This window comes from Pseudorasbora parva, chromosome 2, assembly GCF_024679245.1.
Source record: "Pseudorasbora parva isolate DD20220531a chromosome 2, ASM2467924v1, whole genome shotgun sequence".
NCBI classification, from domain to species: Eukaryota; Metazoa; Chordata; class Actinopteri; order Cypriniformes; family Gobionidae; genus Pseudorasbora; species Pseudorasbora parva.
In genome coordinates, this window is record NC_090173.1 from 16299792 (window position 1) to 16323709 (window position 23918).

At 38.6% G+C, this 23918-nt stretch overlaps 1 protein-coding gene across 2 annotated transcripts in view; it reads right to left on the minus strand.

Moving 5' to 3' along the window:
* The window catches only part of LOC137092861 (alpha-1,6-mannosylglycoprotein 6-beta-N-acetylglucosaminyltransferase B-like), a 201477-nt gene that overhangs the window by 42490 nt on the left and 135069 nt on the right, over positions 1-23918 (minus strand). For both annotated transcript variants that reach the window (XM_067457377.1, XM_067457386.1), the window contains one exon: positions 11576-11707. In XM_067457377.1, coding sequence (XP_067313478.1) covers positions 11576-11707 — 132 coding nt within the window. The remainder of the gene's footprint in view (positions 1-11575; positions 11708-23918) is intronic.

The window sequence follows — 23918 nt, forward strand, 5'->3', positions numbered from 1 at the left end:
AAAAAAGCCTACACAAAACGAGGTCTTTGAGGTTTGTTGCAACATATTTTGATATATAAAAGTGTATACATAGAAAGAGTGAAAAAGTGTAAAAAGACTTGCAATGTCTCGTGTGAGTGGACTTCAAGTTCATTTGTTTCTCATACGTTCTAAAAGAACATTAACGGAAAGTTTATTTCCTATATACGGTGAATAACTGTAATAGATCTAAACTTACATTTAATGTAATTTTACAGTAAAATAGTCACATTTAATTTCTGGTAGGTGAAAAAAAAACAGTCACTGTGTAATGTAATGTAAAAAAGTAAACTTTTTTACTTAAAGTTAGACATCAACCTTCTTACTATTCCTCAAAACAATATAACAAGACGAAATCAGCGGTTTTATTGTTGAGTCCTCATGCTTAATAATATTTTGTTTTGCTTTAAATAACACTTATTTAACATTTATATTGACTAACATACTAAAGCTCTTGCAAAATATTTAATTATTGAATTAAATAGATTTATATATTAAATAGATTTATATACATTTATATATTAAATGCATTTGCATTAATTGGGACTTCATCCGTACAAATGTGTAATTGCAAATATTTTTAAATTAATGACATACAATATAAGTTATATTAAAATATAATTTAGTTTACCATATATGAGCGCATTCTTATGCAAGTATTTTAATGCATTCTTTAACCATAACCAAATACAAAAAAAGCAATTATGAAATTACATATGAAGATGTATTAAGTTGACATTCACATTCAGTGCATTCTTTTAAAATATGTAATTCTTTTCACAAGAGTTTAATTGTACAAAAAAAGAAAAAAAAAAGAAAAAAAAAGGGAAGTAAATAACATGATTTCTTATTTTGTGGCATTTGGAAAGAATACCATCTTTCAGGTTTGGACCGATTGTAAACATTGCATTGCAATAATCAATGAGGATGAATCTTATAAGCTTTTTTTAAACATGATTTATGTGATTTATTACACAAAAACGAATCAGTCTCTTTCTCTCCCAAAGTGAAATATAGACAGATACTTTATTTTGTAACTGACAAATGAGAAATTGCCTCTAATTGATCTTCCAATAATTTTTATACATTATGCATTTAGCTGTCTTGATGTGAGCGATGTGAGACAAATATTATCCATTATTTATGAGGTAAATTTCTGGAGTATTATGCTGTAATCATAAGTGTTTTATGTATCTGAGTGCATCTCTATTCATCGAACCCACTCATTGAAGGACAACTCTTCATCCAAACATATTGGTAGGTACAATACAGTACATATCAGTACAGTACTGAGGACTCACAATGAGACCAAGTCAATAAAGAGTAAGAAACATAATAAACCAAAAAAAAAAAAAAAAACATACAGAGACACACTGTAAGGGAATAGTTGAATACATAAAAATAAAAATAAATGTATGGGAGAAAATTATGAGTTTATCTGGTTTTACTAGTTATATATACTGTATGTGTTTGGGTAAAATTAACATTTTTATTTTATTCTATAAACTACAGACACCATTTTTCCCAAATTCCAAATACAAATATTGCAATTTATTTGCCGAAAGCAACAACATGTCAAAATAACAAACAAGATGCAGTGTTGTCAGACCTCGAATAATGGAAAGAAAATAAGTTCATATTCATTTTTAAACAACAAAATAACTAAGTTTGTCAGAAATCAATATTTGGTGGAATAACCCTGATTTTGAATCACAGCTTTCATGCATCTTGGCATGCTCTCCACCAGTCTTTCACATTGATGTTGGATGACTTTAAGCCACTCCTGGTGCAAAAATTCACGCTGCTCGGATTTGTTTGATGGCTTGTGACCATCCATCTTCCTCTTGATCTCATTCCAGAGGTTTTCAATGGGGTTCAGGTCTGGAGATTGGGCTGACCATGACAGGGTCTTGATCTGGTGGTCCTCCATCCACACCTTCAATCAGTCAATCAACTTTATGTATATAGCACTTTTACAATGAAGATTGTTTTAAAGCAGCTTCACAGTGTAACCTTGATTGACCTGGCTGTGTGGCATTGTTGGGGAACATTGTCAGAGTGGAAGAAAGCAAATTTTCTTCCAGGACAAGCTTCTACGCATAGCCAGTAAAAGAAATGGACAGAGAATTCCCATAGACTCCAAAGGTGGAAAATGAGGTCAATTAGAGGCACTCACTTCCTGATGGCTGAGCGTACTGCGCAGGCTCAGACTGAGCTTGACGACGTAGATGTGACGTAAGCAACCTGTCTGACAGTTGTCGGTCTGCTAGTAGTTGTGGAAAGTGAAATCTGAATCACGTTGTTTAAATGTTTTGTCCTGTTGCTTTTGGCTCACTATGGGCTTCTAGTCATTCTTCTTCCTTGACTTTATCAGACTTTATGTCTCCACGTCCCCCCGACTGTCTCATAGACAGTAAAAGATTGCCTGCGAGCGTCTCCTCAGGTCTATACGGTAATTTCTCAACTGTGCGACAGAGTCGCGTTGGTTATGAAGCAATCGTTAGCCTATTTTTACAAAAACAGCTTCTACGGGACGATAGTGTAAGATACAAGGTAATGGAGCCTTTTATGCATTGTCGTGTTTCTTTAAAAATAAACAATGGACAAATGGAGTCTTTAAACGCCTCAGATGTAAAGTTATTCACTGTCAAAGTGACTCAAAAATGAATGGGAGTCAATGGGATGATAACAGCAGGTGATGGCTCGGTTAGCAATGGCCGCCCCTATGGGTGGAACACTTTCCGAGCGCTAAATTACCCCCTTTCTTATACGTGGTTTAAATCATTCATACTTCACAAAGACAAATCTGCCGATCTGAGACAGCTTTGTTGTCTGCTGCTTGACCTTGTTCTTATGAACCGTCGTTTTTAAAATTTTAAGGATAGAAGCAACGCAACGCTCACTTTATCCCTCTGCGGGAAAAGCCAGAATTGAACCCTTCATTTTCTCACTCAAAACTTTCCCTCTCAACTTTTTTTTTTGTCATGGGCATTAGTTATTTTTTGATTCCAATTCCTTTTGAGGTACTACTAGCACTGTTTTTGCCATCCAGCTGGTCCTACTGCAAGAAGATAGTGATGACCACAAAAGTGTTTGCTTTATAATTTTCCTTATTAAATAAGATTTGATTCAGGTGATCACCTAATCAGCACCTCATTCAGTAGAATGAGGTGTGCCTGTGTTGAAATTCAAAAGACATTGGAATGGCTTCCATACTTGTAGAGATGCTGATTTAAGAAAAGAAAAAATGCTGTGGTCTCTTAATTTTTTCCAGAGCTATATATATATATACACACTCACATAAAGGATTATTAGGAACATACTAATACTGTGTTTGACCGCCTTTCGCCTTCAGAACTGCCTTAATTCTACATGGCATTGATTCAACAAGGTGCTGAAATCATTCTTTAGAAATGTTGGCCCATATTGATAGGATAGCATCTTGCAGTTGATGGAGATTTGTGGGATGCACATCTAGGGCACGAAGGTTCCGTTCCACCACATCCCCAAAATGCTCTATTGGGTTGAGATCTGGTGATTGTGGGGGCCATTTTAGTACAGTGAACTCATTGTCATGTTCAAGAAACCAATTTGAAATGATTCAAGCTTTGTGACATGGTGCATTATCCTGCTGGAATTAGCAATCAGAGGATGGGTACATGGTGGTCATAAAGGGATGGACATGGTCAGAAACAATGCTCAGGTAGGCCGTGGCATTTAAACGATGCCCAATTGGCACTAAGGGGCCTAAAGTGTGCCAAGAAAACATCCCCCACACCATTACACCACCACCACCAGCCTGCACAGTGGTAACAAGGCATGATGGATCCATGTTCTCATTCTGTTTACGCCAAATTCTGACTCTACCATCTGATTGTCTTAACAGAAATCAAGATTCATCAGACCAGGCAACATTGTAGCCTCTTTTTCCTATTTGTAGTGGATATAAGTGGTACCCGGTGGGGTCTTCTGCTGTGGTAGCCCATCTGCCTCAAGGATGTGCGTGTTGTGCCTTCATAAATGCTTTGCTGCATACCTCGGTTGTAACGAGTGGTTATTTCAGTCAAAGTTGCTCTTCTATCAGCTTGAATCAGGCGGCCCATTCTCCTCTGACCTCTAGCATCAGCAAGGCATTTTCGCCCACAGGACTGCCACACACTGGATGTTTTTCCCTTTTCACACCATTCTTTGTAAACCCTAGAAATGGTTGTGTGTGAAAATCCCAGTAACTGAGCAGATTGTGAAATACTCAGACCGGCCTGTCTGGCACCAACAACAATGCCACGCTCAAAATTGTTTAAATCACCTTTCTTTCCCATTCTGACATTCAGTTTGGAGTTCAGGAGATTGTCTTGACCAGGACCACACCCTTAAATGCATTGAAACAACTGCCATGTGATTGGTTGATTATATATATATATTATATATATATATATATATATATATATATATATATATATATATATATATATATATATATATATATATATATATATATGTGCAAATTGAAAAGCTTTCCAAACACACATACAGTGGTCTAGGTTCAAATTTTTGGTGTCATTTTACAGGAAACCTTTTGAAGTTACATAAAACACTGCTAAAAGTGATAAACATGTAAGTTTATGTTTGTTGAAGCTGAAATTACCCTTCCAAAAATTAGTTTTTTTTAAAATAATGTATATATTTTTTAAATATAAATTCATTTTTGAAAGTATGTAACTCAGGCCCTGTGCACTCTAGGACCCTGCAGACAGTTTGGGCTGTTTCCACTAAATTCCAGAAAATAGTGAAAAAAAAGAAGTTTGTCTGTGTCATGTTGTATGCAAGATTTATTGAAATGGGTCTGAAGAGATGACCCCCCCCCCCCTCCCCTCACCATATACAGTGAGATATAAATGCAATATCCCAGTGTCATTAAATTAATTATATATGCTGGAAACAGCCCAAACAGTCTGCAAGGTGCTATAGCACACAGGGCCTGAGTTACACACTTTCAAAAATGAATTAAACAAAAAATATTCAAAAAACGCCTTTTTTTGGGAGGGGGTGGGTATAACAACTTACACAACATACTTACATGTTTATCACTTTTAGCAGTGTTGCAGTGTTGTGTTATTTAACTTCAAAGGGTTTCCTGTAAAATCACTGTATGTGTGTATGGCAGTCTTTTCAATCTGAGTAGGCCAAATCCAGGCAGAAATGATACCAGAGTAATTTAGTGTAAATACATTACTTTGTCTAAAACAAATGCCAAAGTGATGCATATCTCCATAAGGTAGTGACTCTAAGCTTTCAAATGGTACCATATATGACATCATAGCTCCTCTACAGACATTCAAAAGGGAAAGTATATACATGACGATGTCATTCTGGACCCTGTACACGGTCCACGGAATGACTAATGTAGGATATGTTTCAGTAAAATCCTGTCTATTGACTTGCATGTAATCAACTAAAATCTTCTTTACATTTCTACTGAAGGAAAAAAAAAACATCTAGGATGGCCTGAAGGTGAGTAAATTAACATCAAATTACGTTTTTTGGGTGAACCATCGCTTTGATCTAGAATAATTCAATATGTGTGTAAAGATAACGTATGATGTGGATGCATGTCTAATTTTCAGACTAAATTAAAAATGCAACCAATGATTTCTCATTGCATCTGGTCAGTCATACTAATTATTTTAGTTTTGTATTTTTTTTTTTTTCATGTCCTTTGCTTTCTCATATCTGCAAACTGTGATTACCTACTATAGATTAATAATATACTAAAGATTTTTCTAAATAAGAAAAAATAATTACAATTGCTTTATCATAGACTTTATTCACCTGAGCAGAGAGTGTGTTCTGAAGGCCCTTATCTTTTTCCTGAGAGAAAATCATCTAGACCTCATCAAAAGAGTTCCTTGTGAGTTACTCGTAATAAACTTGTGATTTATTTTCAAAAATAAATTATATTTTTGATAGCAAAAGTATTTTTGATAGCAAAAGGCACTGAAATTTTTTTTTTTTTTTTTTTTATGTACTCTACTTCAGGATAACCAGACAGATGACTGTGAGGGTGACCTCGAGCAGCTCACCGTGGTAGTGTTTATCATTTGGAAGGGGAGGAAGAACATGAAACGGCTGCTGACATTGGCTTTGTGACTGAGAGAGTTAAAGTTTTGAATCAACTGACTTCAGTTACATCAGATTGTGCCCTGCTTCAATGTCAAACTAAAAGGTCATTCATTAAATAGTCATGAAATTGAATTTTAAATTAAAGTTGCACTTCATTTTGTAGCACATTTGTAAGTCACATTTCCAAATATTTATGACCCACCTTCTGTCAGTCATACACTAATACTGATAAAATGTTTTAGAATATTGTACATATCTAAACTGTTTGTTTTTGTATTCTTTAGATGCCTTACAACAAGAAACGATGGCTGAGAAAAGGAGGCCTCCAAGTTTGTATTTGCTGTTACTGCAAAAATGGCCCCGTTATGGCCCTGGAGTGCTTTGGGGCATTGCTTAATGGTTCAGTCTGTGGGACAGTGTTTCTGTCTTTGTTGGAGAGTTTTCATTTGCATTTACTTCCATTTTACAGATTCAGTTTGCATTTATGTTGTCATGTTTTCCAGGCTTTTGGCATTGCTTTATAAAGTCCGAATTAACAATTATGTAATTGTTTTAAGTCACTTTGTCATCCATTTTATTATTTTCTGTACTTAAATTATATTTAAGCTCTTTCTCCTGGTTTCAAAAACAAGGCTTAAACTAGTCCTCGACTAAAATGCATGTTTGAGCTAGCCTGACAAGCCAGACCCACATCAAGATGTTTGGTCTGGAAACTAACCATTAACAGGGCTCAATCCAAGGGGCGGGATAAACGGTTGTCTTTCAAACTCCCTTTTCATGGCGTGCACGCAATTGGATAGCGCTACAACCAACCAAAGCAACGAAGGTGAAGCAGAGCTAGTTGGTAGATTAAACTTTCGCTGCATCCGGTCGGCAAAACTGCGAACACATCTTCACTTCTTAAGAATGACTTCAGTGCCGTTCTTTGTTCTTTTCTCAGAGAAAAGCTTAAAGGGGTACTTCAGCGCTGGGAAGATGAATCTGTATTTAAACTGGGTCATCAATGTAGTAGAAATGTGAAATTATTTTTGAATTTGGTGTCTTCTAGACTGAGAAAAGACAGAAAATGTATTTTTGTCCCATGGGGATGAAAGACTACAATTCCCAGAATGCTTCGCTGCCCTGTGAGGCCATTCCCAACACCACCAACTTCATTACTGTGACTGAGTTAGAAGACACTACAATTAAAAACTGAACGTGTCTGTTCAATATAATGAGTGAGTCACCGCGCGAGTGTCACAGCCCTGAGCACTAACTGCACGAGTGATGAGAGCTGAGGTAATCACGACTACATTCGCGGCATACATTCACACAGGAGTTCAGTCTGGCACACGTTTCAGTTCATGCCTTTGCAAGCTTAACTTTCATAGAAATGAATTTGAGATGTTAAAAGACTTACATTGCTCACCATAGCTCCGTTTAAATGATCCTGTCTGCCAGCTGAGTGTTATCTCCCATCCCCCATGCGCAGATTCAAAAAATGCGGAAATAGCTCCCTCTGCTGGCTGTAGTCTTTAGCCTCTGGGCAAACATTCCTCCTATGATGCAAAAATCGTCATTTTGCATCATAGGAGGAATTTTTCCAGAAATAAAATGCATAAATCTCTCGTCTCAGGGAGATATGAGGGGGGAAAGCACAATAATTTGAATATTCTCCAGGGTTTCTACTGATACAAAGCCATATGCTAATCGCTGAAGTAACCCTTTAACTCCAAGTCTTCCAGAGTCGCGGTCAAAGCTGATTCGAAAGACCGCCGTTCGCCAGTTTCTGTGTTTACTAGAAGCACGCAAGCGCAACTCTGCCGTCATTACGTTAAGCCCCGCCCACCGACTCTATACACGTTGTGATTGGCCCGACCAGAGTTTGTTTTTAACAGCTCAGAAGTGAATTGAGAGTTGCTAGACGACACTCTCGGCAGATTAGATTTGCTGCCGCTAGGGTGGGTCTAGATTTCTAGGCTATGTTTGAGCTGTTTTAACTGAAATAAACTTCAACTGATACACTGTATCTTAAAATATATCAGTGCCACTGTTCTGTCTCAACATGCACATCGGTAATGTTTATTTAAGGCATGTTTATAAAAGCTACTTAACTGCACTAATTCTGGGTTTTATGAGCCATTTTAGAGCCACTTGTTTTTTTCTGAATGTGATGTTCATTCCTGTTCAAACTGTGGGGGCATAAATACACACATTTGCATGTAAAATGAAGGTAGTCGTTTACTTTGAGTGACTCTCTGATTCAAAACCATGTTAATTGGAGCCCTATGTGGCCTTTGAGTGATAAATAAAAAAAAAAACCTTTATAAAAATCAATCTTGCTGATCAAATGTACAGCAGGATTCTGTGGCAATTAATTGTTGGATTTTTTTTTATGTTAATTCAGTGTTGAAAAAAGTTGAAAAAAAAAATTGATTTTATGCCCATCTTGGTCTATTTTTAAATTTGCACATTGATTTAATGATATTTTAGTTGATGCATCAACATTGATTCAACATTAATTCAGTGTTGGTCTGCTATCTGGCATTGCTCTGAATTTAGCTAATTTATACATTTAACTTAAAATATCATATCAAAAAAATTTTTGTAGTGGGAACTTGACTATCTTTAACTAGATAATTCAGTAAAGGCCACCTTGCTAATTGGTTACACAATGGTTTGGTAGCATTATCTTAGCATAGCAATTGCTTCATTGGGGTTAGGGTTAGGGATAGGGTTAGCACTACTAGGCCATTGTAAAAAAAAGGGAGAGTAAATGACACAATTAAGTGTTATATTGTTTTTGTTTTTTTGCAGCATTAACGTTAAATGTCTTGATGTCGTTGTGTTGTGTCTTGATGTTGTTGTGTTGTGTCTTGATGTCGTTGTGTTGTGGCTTGATTTTGTTGTTTTGTCTTGATGTTATTGTGTCGTGGCTTGATGTCGTTGTGTTGTGTTGTGGCTTGATGTCGTTGTGTTGTGTCGTGGCTTGATGTCGTTGTGTTGTGTTGTGGCTTGATGTCATTGTGTTGTGTCTTAATTTTGTTGTTGTTGTGGTTTGATGTCGTTGTGTTGTGTCTTGATGTCATTGTGTTGTGTCTTAATTTTGTTGTTGTTGTGGCTTGATGTCGTTGTGTTGTGTCTTGATGTCGTTGTGTTGTGTCTTGATGTCATTGTGTTGTGGCTTGATGTCGTTTTGTTGTGTCTTGATGTCGTTGTGTTGTGCCTTGATGTCGTTGTGTTGTGTCTTGATGTCATTGTGTTGTGGCTTGATGTCGTTGTGTTGTGCCTTGATGTCGTTGTGTTGTGTCTTGATGTCGTTGTGTTGTGTCTTGATGTCATTGTGTTGTGGCTTGATGTCGTTGTGTTGTGCCTTGATGTCGTTGTGTTGTGTCTTGATGTCGTTGTGTTTTGTCTTGATGTCGTTGTGTTGTGGCTTGATGTCGTTTTGTTGTGTCTTGATGTCGTTGTGTTGTGTTTTGATGTCGTTGTGTTGTGTTTTGATGTCGTTGTGTTGTGGCTTGATGTCGTTGTGTTGTGTCTTGATGTCGTAGTGTTGTGTCTTGATGTCGTTGTGTTGTGTTTTGATGTCGTTGTGTTTTGTCTTGATGTCGTTGTGTTGTGTCTTGATGTCGTTTTGTTGTGTCTTGATGTCGTTGTGTTGTGTTTTGATGTCGTTGTGTTGTGTCTTGATGTCGTTGTGTTGTGTCTTGATGTCGTTGTGTTGTGTCTTGATGTCGTTGTGTTGTGTCTTGATGTCGTTGTGTTGTGTCTTGATGTCGTTGTGTTTTGATGTCGTTGTGTTTTGCCTTGATGTCGTTGTGTTGCGTCTTGATGTCGTTGTGTTGTGGCTTGATGTCGTTGTGTTGTGTCTTGATGTCGTTGTGTTTTGTCTTGATGTCGTTGTGTTGTGGCTTGATGTCGTTGTGTTGTGTCTTGATGTCGTTGTGTTGTGTCTTGATGTCGTTGTGTTGTGTTTTGATGTCGTTGTGTTGTGTCTTGATGTCGTTGTGTTGTGTTTTGATGTCGTTGTGTTGCGTCTTGATGTCGTTGTGTTGTGTCTTGATGTCGTTGTGTTGTGGCTTGATGTCGTTGTGTTGTGGCTTGATGTCGTTGTGTTGTGTCTTGATGTCGTTGTGTTGTGGCTTGATGTCATTGTATTGTGTCTTGATGTCGTTGTGTTGTGGCTTGATGTCGTTGTGTTGTGTCTTGATGTCGTTGTGTTGTGGCTTGATGTCGTTGTGTTTTGATGTTGTTGTGTTGTGGTTTGATGTCGTTGTGTTGTGTCGATGTCGTTGTGTTGTGGTTTGATGTCGTTGTGTTGTGGTTTGATGTCGTTGTGTTGTGGTTTGATGTCGTTGTGTTGTGGTTTGATGTCGTTGTGTTGTGTCTTGATGTCGTTGTGTTGTGTCTTGATGTCGTTGTGTTGTGGTTTGATGTCATTGTGTTGTGGCTTGATGTCGTTGTGTTGTGTCTTGATGTCGTTGTGTTGTGTCTTGATGTCGTTGTGTTTTGATGTCGTTGTGTTGTGGTTTGATGTCGTTGTGTTGTGTCGATGTCGTTGTGTTGTGGCTTGATGTCGTTGTGTTGTGGTTTGATGTCGTTGTGTTGTGGCTTGATGTCGTTGTGTTGTGGTTTGATGTCGTTGTGTTGTGTCTCGATGTCGTTGTGTTGTGGCTTGATGTCGTTGTGTTGTGGTTTGATGTCGTTGTGTTGTGTCTTGATGTCGTTGTGTTGTGGCTTGATGTCGTTGTGTTGTGGTTTGATGTCGTTGTGTTGTGTCGATGTCGTTGTGTTGTGTCTTGATCCCGGTGTGTTGCAGCTTGATTTCGTTGCAATGTGGCTTTTTCGTTGTGTTGTGAACTTATGTTTGCTTGTGTTGTGTTGTGCACTACTGAGCCAATGTTCTTTTGAGTGTCATGGCAAAACATGCTGGGAAATAGAAATCCAAGCCCAGTTTCAGTTAAATTTAAGTTTGTGTAAATTAAAAGAAACAAGTTCATAAAACTTAAAACAGTGAAAAAATTCAGATTACTTAAAATCAGTCCGTTTTGTGATCTGAACAGAAAAAGAAAGTTCTAAATTCTCACCAAAGTTAAGTTGTTTAAACTAATTTGTTTATTTTTTATTGGCTCTACTCAAACCAATTCATTATTTGTAGTGTTAGGGGTTTACAGTGCAACAATTACTTTTAAAGCTTAAATTGCGTGATACAATTTGACTGTATTTCCATTCAACACAGGATGTTAGAATTTCCAACTTCATACAAAGTGGAAAATAATTCAAGTTTAGAAAATCCTAATAAAAGCTGTTTGCAGGCACAGGAGTAAATGAGCTTTTCTGTTAATAATTGTAAACCTGCAAAACAAATGCTGCCACAGTACAGCATCAGTAATCTCTGCTTTGCTGGAGAAAGATAGAAAGGCAACTTGTTTATGGAACAGAGGCTCAAACTGACCTGTGCTGTCTAAAGGAAAGGCCCATGTGCTGCTTCATCTGCTGCAGGCCGTGGTAGTCTGTATAGATCAGGTCAAAGGGTAACGGGCCAATTAGAGGACAGCTTCCTCTTCCTGGAGGCACGCCAAGTGACCTAAAATTGAAGAAAGAACAAGTTTTGACACACTGGAGCACAAGAGTAAGTTTAATTTGAGAGTTTGAGGGCAGTCATCAACACTGATAGAACTGTTCGTTCCTCTGCATTTCATATAACAACACAATTTATATTTAGCTATTTGAGTGACTCTGTGGATTTCATGTACATTCTGTGCATTCATTTCAGGATTTCTTACACATTACCAATACAGTATAGTGACCTTTGCTATGTTTCACCAGTAAGACTTTATTTTAGGGTTCAACTCCTGCTATTAACTAGATGTTTATTAGCATGCATATAACTAGGACACTGGATTTACTAGTACTGATAAAGTACATAATAATGCTTTATTCTACTTTACCTTATAATCTACATCCCTTAATCCTACCCAATACCTAAACTTAGGTCCAATCCCATTTCCCATCACTCTGTTTTGCGTGTTCACGTGAAGGGGTAGGGGTGTTTCGATCTCATTTGGTTGGAGGGTTAGGTGTAAGGGGATAATTTCCTGCATACACCGGCACCATGTAGGGCCCTATGATTTCCACAATGCGGAATTGTGGAATCCAGTCATAAAAACAAAATTTACAGTATAATTTATCAAAATTTTGGATGTATTTATAAAAAGCATGCCAGTACACTTAAATGTATTGCGATATAGACTAGTGTCTGTGAATATTAAACTGCAAAACGACTAGTACGTATATTATATATGTATGAATCCTGTATGCTCTGAGTGTCTCTCTGTGATTGTATGGTGCAGATGCACAGCTTCATTTACCGCACAGTGACACACTGCAGCACGCGTGACACTCATGGTGTTTACAGCATCTGCTGCCTAACTATATGAGGACATGAACACAAGTGTCACTTCATGACCATTTGATTATTTGGTAAAACTATTTTCATACCATCCACACACAACGGCTTAACGGCAACCTGTCAAAATAAAAGTTTGGTGTTACTTGTGTTAAATTGTGACAGAAATATATTACAGCTGTACAGTAGAATTTAGCTATGTCTCAATGTAGTAACAATACTAACACTAAGGCCGGGGACACACTGCAAGCGTGCCGTGAGCGTCTCGGCTGCGTGGCGTGTCCGTTTTTATTTCGGCTCCCATGTTAACCGGTTAGCGCTTACATACTGCCTGCGTCAGCCGCGCGGCTCACGCGCGGTCCGAGCCGCGCGGAAAACGCGTGCATGCTTCAAATAGAAGAGACGCCTATTTTTCACGCGACACGCAAGCGTGTTGGAAGCGTTTCTAGGCAAAATAGCATAGGAAAAGATGTTTATATGCCATTTTGACACGGATACATATTAATAAATGACATTTTCATGTTTGAAAGTCTTTAGGTTAACATAAATGCAGATATAGGCCTACTTAATAATAAAAAAACAACATAATTATCGATTTTGAAATATTAAACCTGTCAATACAGAACGAAATATTCTGTAGCCTATTTTGCCGTCAATACCATATATGTATGGTCAATAGGCGACTGCCGACGTTGTCTTTGCTGTATCAATAGGCAATATATTTATATTTAACATGAAGTATAGGGCTTCCCAGCAGCAGAGGCGCCGCGTCAGACACGCTTCTGGTGTGCAAAGGCAGAGAAAACGCCAGGCAGCCGCCCCGCGGCTGACACGCAGCAGAAACGCCACGCTTGCAGTGTGTCTCCGGCCTAATAATAATAACAAAGCTGCAAGCAGCGGTGACAGGGCCATCTCACACATGCCATCACCACCCAGTTGCACAGCATAATGCATTTAAGTATATACAAATACGACAACTATGTCAGTCATTTGTATTTGCCACACTTCCTGCTACCAACTGCTGGCACTATGACTGCAGGCCAGGACACTTATCAAACATGTGAAGTTTGAGGCAGTTTGGACACTGTATACTTGAGTAACAACAAAATCCCGTTTCATGACGATAATAGCAGGACTCTTCTCAACAGTGTTAATTTTGTTAATGAAGACAGTGACCAAAAATATTCATCGTATTGATTGCTGTACATGTTCATACTTGTTGGTTGGCCAAGATTTCTAAAAAAATCCTTTCTTTGTATTGGTCTTAAGTAATATTCAAAATTTCTGATATACTGAATTTGGGATTTTCCTTAGTTGTCAGTTATAATCATCAAAATTAAAAGAAAAAGATTTTTTTTTTTAAATATATCAGTATATCAGTCTAATTCACTTTTTGAATGGAATTACTAAAATAAATCAACTTTTTGAAGATATTTTAAATATATGACCAACACCTGTATATAAAAAAGCTACCAAAATTAATGTTGGTAACGGCAGTTTGACTAAAAGTAAAGACTAAAACTTGACCAAAAAAAAAAAAAAAAAAATGCAATAACTTTTTATCGACTAAAACTATGAAAGACTAAATGAGTAAAATCTGACTAAGACTAATACGATTTTTTGTCTGATTATGAAGTTTGGGGCAGATCGGACTTAAACCACTTATTGTTTCGTGGCATTAATCGCACACATTAGCACATTAGCCAAGTATTGCATGATTTAACGTGTTCCTAGCATGTTTGATACTTCATGGCATATTAAATGTGTAAAGGGAGTACATTACAGAGTAAGGCATGACATTTCCTGTTGCCAGCAGGTGACACTCTGACTGACTGAATATTGACATGAAGATGTGCCCAAAAATAGACACGTGCTTCCAACATGGTGGTAATTAACAGAAAAAAAAGAAAAAAAAAGATGAGAACATGCATCTGTTGTGTATAAAACCTTTGCCAATATGTGAACAATTTGCCCATACCATAATTTTAACCAGGAATTAACCAGGAGTTATTTTTTAAATCCACAAAATGTCACAAAGTCACCCTTGTGGTGTTCACGGTCATGACCATCCTACAAAACAAATATTGGATTCAATCTTTTTTGTCAACTTGTTTTCTATAAATTAGAAGAGGTTTTGTATTTATTTTTTCATATATTCTCAAATTACCTGTTTTTCGACTTTTGACCATACCTTCCATTGAAAATGAATGGGTGAGTCAAATATCAGGTCATTTGACGTTTGTGCATTTTTTTTTACATAATTTTGTACAAAATATAACCATTTCAAAACAAATTTCCTGGAAATTAAACCGCACTAATGTGACCAACAGTGTAATTTTTTTCTTATTTATCTCTTTCCCCACCAAACACGGAATTTTCCGTTATTTGTGAGAAAACGCATCAATGCCAAAAGGGAATTTTTAACTGTTAGACGCTAGGGGGCGCTATTACACATCTTCTGAATGAGTACTGAATCTACTGATCAAAACACACGCGAGTAAGACGCAGTAAAACAAGTGATGATATGTAATCATATGCATATAAAAAATAACGTGATCATCAATATTAAACATCATAAAAATCAAAACCTAATGTCAGTGAATGAAATGTGGAGCCAGGATGAACTACAGGACTGTGAAGCATTAGGTGTGTTGACGGACTCAATCTACTCCATCTGTGTTTGATCATCGCTCTGAATCTAATCTGAATGCAGTCTTCCACAAAAATGTGATTTTCTCAGCCTTTTGTTCAAAATGTTGCTTTTTTTTTTATGAAACTTGGCCGTATTCAAGTGTTGATAAAAAAGGAATGCAAGAAGCTAGAATAAAACGTTTTTGTTTGTTTTTATAAAAAAAAGAAAAAAAGAAGAGAGCTCTATCTTTTAATATATTGCATACGCAGATATTCATAAAACAAAATATTCTAAGGGCTATTAAATTTTGGTGAAAATGGTCAAAAACCCTGGCGGTGTCTGGCAACTTTTTTTTAAAAACACTGGCAGGGAAAGAGTTCATTTAATATGGACAAAATGATCCCAAAATAATGCTTTTTACACTCAGTTTGACTGGGAACACCACGTTATTGGGTTCCCTTTCAGTCGGCCAAGATCGACGTTACATCGACGTCACCGATGTATTGGGATTCCAATACGTACGTGAATATCTACATAACATCTCTGTTCCCTTATTCAGGGAAAGAGGGTTACATAACCAAGACTTCACGAGTTTGTGTGCCCATATAATCTTAGTGAAAGTGGTAAACAGATTTGGCTTGCTGTCTGCTATAGAGGGGCTCGGAGAGGATATTCTACCCGAGCTCCGATTGCCCCCCTATAACAGGCAAATTGAATGAATAAAATAATGAATGAATGAGTCATTTATATAGCGCTTTCATATGTACTACTCTACACCCAAAGCGCTTTACACTCGTGTCAGGGATCTCTCCTCAACCACCACCAATGTGGTGTACAAAAGGAGGAGCAGGGGAGGAGGAGGGATGCTTCAGGAACCAAAAAGGGGAAGGAGGTAAGCTGCTGGTTTTATACCTTGGTATTAATTGAAAGATTAGATGGGCGTACTCCTCCCGAAATTACGTTTATTAACTTCACGTTTTCAACACACCACAAGGGACAAAAGAACATACCCACATGAGCCTTTATTTTCATTAGCGGATTTACTCAGAATTTAAATGGGGTTGTCTCACCTGAAAATCAACAGTTTACACGTGGTCATTGATCCTATAGCAGCATGGAAAATAAAACTTTTATTCAAATTGCGAATAGATTACATACAGAAACGAGCAGCTAGGTATTGAATGGAGTCTAAATAGTCTTGGATCCGCAGTCTGCCCGTGCCTATTGATTCCTAACCCGCACCGTAAATGATAGCATAACTATTACTCCACCGTTACATCAAATATTAGGACTCTGGTGAGGAATGCACCTCCTCCTCTCTGCAGGATATCATTTGTCAGTTGGGAGAGTTTCTCTGGGATGGTCCTCCAGGGATACTGGAGCTGCCAAATCCAAAGCCTCTGGTGTTTCTGAGCAGATGCTTCAGCAGAGAATGTGTAAGACGCCACAGACCTGCTGCTAAACTGGCTTCTGATATTTCATTATGAATACTGAGATGGTTTCACCCACCCACACCTTTCATCTACAGAAAATGGGAAAAGAGCAATAAACGCATCACGATCGTGTGCAGGTTGGGCTCCGCTAAAATTCATTTCCGAATACCGGAGGTTTTTGATCTTATTTCGATCTGAAATGTCAAAATGCGAACGCCTTTACCCGTAGCACCCATGGGTTTAATAGACAATAATGGAAAGACCTTTTTTCTTAACCAATGCTCAGTTCATTTATGCAAATCCTCAGGCATAAGTAAAGCTTTTTTAGATCCTGGTCTGCAAATCTTCTTTAAATGTCACTCTGCAAGTGGTGGTCTCTTGCATAAAACAAGTAACTGGATCCAAAGCAACTTGTTTAACCTCATGCAAACTCATGCAGAGGGGCTAAAATACAGAGAACATGATGTAATGTTCTCGTTGATGAACAGAGTGTGTTTGTTCCATGCGTCCAGCATGAAATCAGACATACTGAAGATGTTCCCTGAACTAATGTTTGGGCTTTTCCAGTCATTTTCATTCAAAGGGTTATTTTCTTTTAAAGCTGCACATAATACAACCTTGGTTTATACACAGGTGAGCGTTCAGTCCTTCACTGTTGTCTAGACCCTGTGAAAAAATATACTTTAGCATGCTTTTAAAAAGAGTACTCATAATACACTGCAGAAAAAGCTTTTTTTGCTTAGTATTTTTGTCTGGTTTCTAATCGAAAGATCTAAAAATTCATAAAACAATAATCTTTTACTAGACAACCGAAATAATCTGCCAATGTGGTAAGCAAAATAATCTTAATTCAAACAGAAAACAAGATAATTTTTCTTGCCCCATTGGTAGATTATCTAGCATAGCAAATGCTTCTTTTTTAAATATTTAAGACTGGAAACGACAAAAAACGGAGAAAAACACAGCAACATTCATAATAATTGAGAATTAAATCATATTAGAATGATTTCTGAAGGATCATGTGACACTGAAGACTGGAGTAATGATGCTGAAAATTCAGCTTTGATGATGATCACAGGAATACGTTATATTATAAAAATATATTAAAATAGAAAAGCACCCTTATTTTTCACAAGGGTGAGGCATGCATTGTCAGAAAACCCTTTTCAAATATCATTTCTGACCTTTAATTGTGGTTTACGTGGTCACAAAGCATTTTGGACCCTATTTACATCTGTATTTAGCACTGACATGTTAATCCAAGGCATAAACAAAGCCTCTGTGTGAACAAAATGTCTGCTTCCCTCATGAATCAGTGATGGATGTAGTATAGAAAAGAACAAAGAGCAGTGCAGACAGCAGAGGCTGGCAAACACACGCATGTTGCAGAAACACAGAGCACAACAGTGACCACCCACTTTCTCAACAGCCTTGCTTCTAGAAAAATTACGTTTTACATTCAATTTCTATTATAAAAGGTATTATAAAAGGAAAATCAATCAATATTTTTGAGCCATGAACCAAACCAACCACGCTAACAGATGAATCATAACATTACAACTTTTGCTTTAAAAAAAAGTATGAGAATTTCAGACAAACAAAAACAATGTCAGGCGTGGGTGCTGTAATAATCGTGCACAATGAAGGAGATAACTCAAAGAATAATCTTTAATCACAAATACTCAGGAAAGTACAAGTCAAACGAAGGAGAAAGAAACGATCTGTCATCTTTATTAGGGCCTGAGCACTGATGGTGTGAGGACCCTATTGGAATTACTCGGCCTATTATTGTTCTCCGAAAATACATTTTATTTTATTTTTGTTTTCTTTGAGATTCTTCGGAATGAAAAGTGTGTTATAAATAAAATCTATTATTATTATTATTATTATTATTAATGCATCATTTACTGTTATTACTATGTAACATATAAAACAAGGACACTGTAAAATATAGTGTTACCAAATAATGTAACATTTGATTTTTTTCTTTCGGCTGTTCCCTTCAGGGGTCATCTGCCTCCATCTAGTCCTATCCTCTTTATCCTCTTCTCTCAGACCGACTACCTTCATGTCCTCCTTCACTACATCCATAAACCTCCTCTTTGGTCTTCCTCTTGACCTCCTGTCTGGCGGCTCTAACCTCAGCATCCTTTTACCGATATATTCACTCTCCCTCCTCTGAACATGTCCAAACCATCTCAACCTGGACTCTCTAACTTTGTCTCCAAAACATCTCACATGTGCTGTCCCTCTGATGTCCTCATTCCTGATCCTATCCATCCTCGTCACTCCCAAAGAGAACCTCAACATCTTCAGCTCTGCTACCTCTAGCTCTTCCTCCTGTCTTTTCCTCAGTGCAACTGTCTCCAAACCATACAACATCGCTGATCTCACTACTGTCCTGTACACCTTTCCTTTCATTCTTACTGGTACTCTTCACAATCACACAACAGACCTGACACCTTTCTCCACCCATTCCAACCTGCCTGCACACGCTTCTTCACCTCTTTTCCACACTCTGCATTGCTCTGGACTGTTGACCCTAAGTAATTAAAATCCTGCACCATTACCTCTTCTCCCTGTAACCTCACTGTTCCACTTGGTTCTCACTCATTCACACACATGTATTCTGTCTTGCTGCGACTAACCTTCATTCCTCTTCTCTCCAGAGCAAACCTCCACCTCTCTAGACTTTCCTCCACCTGCTCCCTGCTCTCACTACAGATCACAATGTCATTCGCAAACATCATAGTCCATGGAGATTCCTGTCTGACTTCATCTGTCAGCCTGTCCATCACCACCGCAAACAAGAAGGGCCTCAGAGCCGATCCTTGATGCAGTCCCACCTTCACCGTGAAGTCCTCTGTCTCACCTACCACCTTACCACTGTCCTACTGCTCTCATACATGTCCTGGACCACTCTAACATACTTCTCTGCCACTCCAGACCTCCTCATACAATACCACAGCTCCTTTCTTGGCACTCTGTCATATGCTTTCTCTAAATCTACAAAGACGCAATGCAGATCTTTCTGACCCTCTCTATACTTCTCCATTAACATTCTCAAAGAAAAAAATGCATCTGTAGTGCTCTTTCTTGACATGAAACCATACTGCTGCTCACAAATGTCCACTTCTCCCCTTAGCCTTGCTTCCCATACTCTTTCCCACAACTTCATTGTATGGCATCATCTTCCTCACCACCAGAGTCATCTTACACACCACCATCCTATGCTGTCTAGCTAAACTCTCACCTACCACTTCTTTACAATAGCTGATTTCCATTAGATTATATTCTACATAATATATAGTCCACTTGTGTGCTCCTGCCGCCCCTCTTATATGTCACCCTGTGTTCCTGCCTCTTCTGAAAGTACGTGTACCAACCTCTGTCCTCCTGGGTTCCTTTCCTGAAGACCAAACCTGCCCATCACTTCCACGTCCCCACCATTCCCTTTCCCAACATGTCCATTCAAATCTGCCCCTATCACTACCCTCTCACTTCTGGGAACAGTCTGCATCACTTCCTCCAACTCGCTCCAGAATCTGTCTCTCACATCTTGCTTACAACCTACTTGTGGAGCATAGGCACTAACAACATTCAACATCACACCTTCAATATCCAGCTTTAGACTCATCAACCTATCTGACACTCTTTACCTCTAGAATATTTTTCACAAACTCCTCCTTTAGGATCACTCCAACTCCATCTTTCTTCCTGTCCACACCATTATAAAACAGTTTAAACCCTGCCCCAATGCTTCTAGCCTTGCTCCTTTTCCACCTGGACACAAAGAATGTCAACTTTCCTCCTCTGCATCATATATACCAGTTTTATGCTTTTACCTTTAATTGTACCCACATTCAAAGTCCCTACTTTCAGTCCTAAACTCCTGTCTTTCTTCTTCCCTCTCTGCCTACGGACATGCCTTCCTCCTCTAACACACTTTCCTCCTCTAACACACTTTCCTTCTCTCCTTCTTTGAATAACAGTAGCCCAATTTCCACCAGTGCCCTGTAGGTCAACGGCACTGATGGTGGTCGTTGTTAATGTGGGACCCAACTGATCCAGTATGGAAGTTATATTCGTGATTCGCATAATATTTTTTTTTCCAAAAATGTTACATCGGGTGCCCTTCCTGCCACGGCCCTCTCTATTTATCCGGGCTTGGGACCGGCACAAAAGTTACACTGACGTGTGACCTCCTGTGGCTAGATTTGATTACTTTTCTAAATTTCTGATGAATGTTTTCAACTGATAATCATTTTCAAACATTTAAACCAGGAAGGGTTAACTTCTAAAAACAGATATAGTTATATTTAGAAAGTTGTTGAAGATAGACATGGTTATATTTACCTATATTTGAGAGAAAGCAATTCTACACTGAAAAAAAATGTACTGCTTGTTCAAATTGCTTAATTAAAATCTAAAGAGATTTTAAAATCTAAATTTTTTTTAAAATCTAAAGAGCTAAAGCAACACAATTTCTATACATTTTGTCCTAAATTGATTTGATTGTGTTCAATCAACTTAAATATAAGTCAAACTGTCATAAGAGGACAAAAAGTCGTAAGAGGAGACATCATGCACATAAAAAACAGGCAAATCAACAAATTAGTATTATTCAACATGTCCTAGCTTTTTTACAGAAGCGATTCAGATGTAACCCCATTTGTCAACGTTAACATTTTCAAAAGTAACTGTTATTTAATTACAAAAATTTTTCTCAGTAACTGTAACTGATTAGATTTACTTTTACTCTGTAATTAAATGATGTTACTCTGTTACAAGTTTCAAGTTACTCGCAAGTTACACTGGTTAAATTACACAAATATACTTTATGTATTCAATCTCTCTTTATTAATCAATAAAGAACTGCACTGTTTGCCAATAGCATAAAAGGGGGGGAAACTGTTAGGCCATTCTGTTTTTACAAATAAATAATAAAGTAAAACATATATTGCATTAATATAAACATATGGCTTGAAAATACTCAATTTGCTGCCTGTTTCCTCACACAGCGGGTCAGAGCACACTCAAGCAGTGTGAGCGGAGAGCCAGAGCTCTGTGCCGCCTCTAATCTAGAAGTTTACAAATGTAGATGGTCCTTAAGGAGTCTTACAATTATTCATCCAAAGCAATATTGGTTTTCTTGCTTGTAAGAGAGCAGCTATGGCTGAATCATTCATCAGATCCGCTTTAGCATTACTCAGCGCCTGCAATCATGGCATCTCTTTAATATCTCTCACTTACCGACTGTCAAAAAGAACGCAGATTAAATGGAGAATCCCCAGGTGAAAGTACATGGGATATGCAACTAGTTGCATATTTTATATCATTAGTCATAAGAAATCAATTATCAAGTTCAAGTTCAAGTTCAAGAGTTTTATTTGTCACATACAGTTATACAGAATACAACCGGCAGTGAAATGTAAACAGGTCTGCTCCATGGACAGCAAATAACAATTAACAAAAAAAGCACTAGATGTGCATTTGTGTGTACAGGTGCATATATCTGCACAAGGATAGTAAAACCTGAAATCAGCCACTTTGAGGGAAACCGATGAATAAACATAATAAATATGCACATAATGCAATACATGTAAACACGCTTATGAGTGGATTGTGTTTAAGGGATATAAAATATCATTAATAGAGCAACGTGTGTATTTGTTTTAGTGGTGGGCCATTATTGGCGTTAATGTGCTGCGTTAACGTGAGACTCTTACGTGCTGCGTTAACGTGAGACTCTTACGTGCTGCGTTAACGTGAGACTCTTACGTGCCGCGTTAACGTGAGACTCTTACGTGCTGCGTTAACGTGAGACTCTTACGTGCTGCGTTAACGTGAGACTCTTACGTGCTGCGTTAACGTGAGACTGTAACGTGCTGCGTTAACGTGAGACTCTTACGTGCTGCGTTAATGTGAGACTCTTACGTGCTGCGTTAACGTGAGACTCTTACGTGCTGCGTTAACGTGAGACTCTTACGTGCCGCGTTAACGTGAGACTCTTACGTGCTGCGTTAACGTGAGATTCTTACGTGCTGCGTTAACGTGAGACTCTTATGTGCTGCGTTAACGTGAGATTCTTACGTGCCGCGTTAACGTGAGACTCTTACGTGCCGCGTTAACGTGAGACTCTTACATGCCGCGTTAACGTGAGACTCTTACGTGCCGCGTTAACGTGAGACTCTTACGTGCCGCGTTAACGTGAGACTCTTACGTGCCGCGTTAACGTGAGATTCTTACGTGCCGCGTTAACGTGAGACTCTTACGTGCCGCGTTAACGTGAGACTCTTACGTGCCGCGTTAACGTGAGATTCTTACGTGCCGCGTTAACGTGAGACTCTTACGTGCTGCGTTAACGTGAGATTCTTACGTGCCGCGTTAACGTGAGACTCTTACGTGTCGCGTTAACGTGAGACTCTTACGTGCCGCGTTAACGTGAGACTGTAACGTGCTGCATTAACGTGAGACTCTTACGTGCTGCGTTAACGTGAAACTCTTACGTGCTGCGTTAACGTGAGACTGTAACGTGCTGCGTCAACGTGAGACTCTTATGTGCTGCGTTAATGTGAGACTCTTACGTGCCGCGTTAACGTGAGACTCTTACGTGCTGCGTTAACGTGAGACTCTTACGTGCCGCGTTGACGTGAGACTCTTACGTGCCGCGTTAACGTGAGACTCTTACGTGCCGCGTTAACGTGAAACTCTTACGTGCTGCGTTAACGTGAGACTGTAACGTGCTGCGTCAACGTGAGACTCTTACGTGCTGCGTTAATGTGAGACTCTTACGTGCTGCGTCAACGTGAGACTCTTACGTGTTGCGTTAATGTGAGACTCTTACGTGCTGCGTCAACGTGAGACTCTTACGTGCTGCGTCAACGTGAGACTCTTACGTGCCGCGTTAACGTGAGACTCTTACGTGCTGCGTCAACGTGAGACTCTTACGTGCTGCGTCAACGTGAGACTCTTACGTGCTGCGTCAACGTGAGACTTACATGCTGCGTTAATGTGAGACTCTTACGTGCTGCGTTAACGTGAGACTGTAACGTGCTGCGTTAACGTGAGACTGTAACGTGCTGCATTAACGTGAGACTCTTACGTGCTGCGTTAACGTGAAACTCTTACGTGCTGCGTTAACGTGAGACTGTAACGTGCTGCGTCAACGTGAGACTCTTATGTGCTGCGTTAATGTGAGACTCTTACGTGCCGCGTTAACGTGAGACTCTTACGTGCTGCGTTAACGTGAGACTCTTACGTGCTGCGTTAACGTGAGACTCTTACGTGCCGCGTTAACGTGAGACTCTTACGTGCCGCGTTA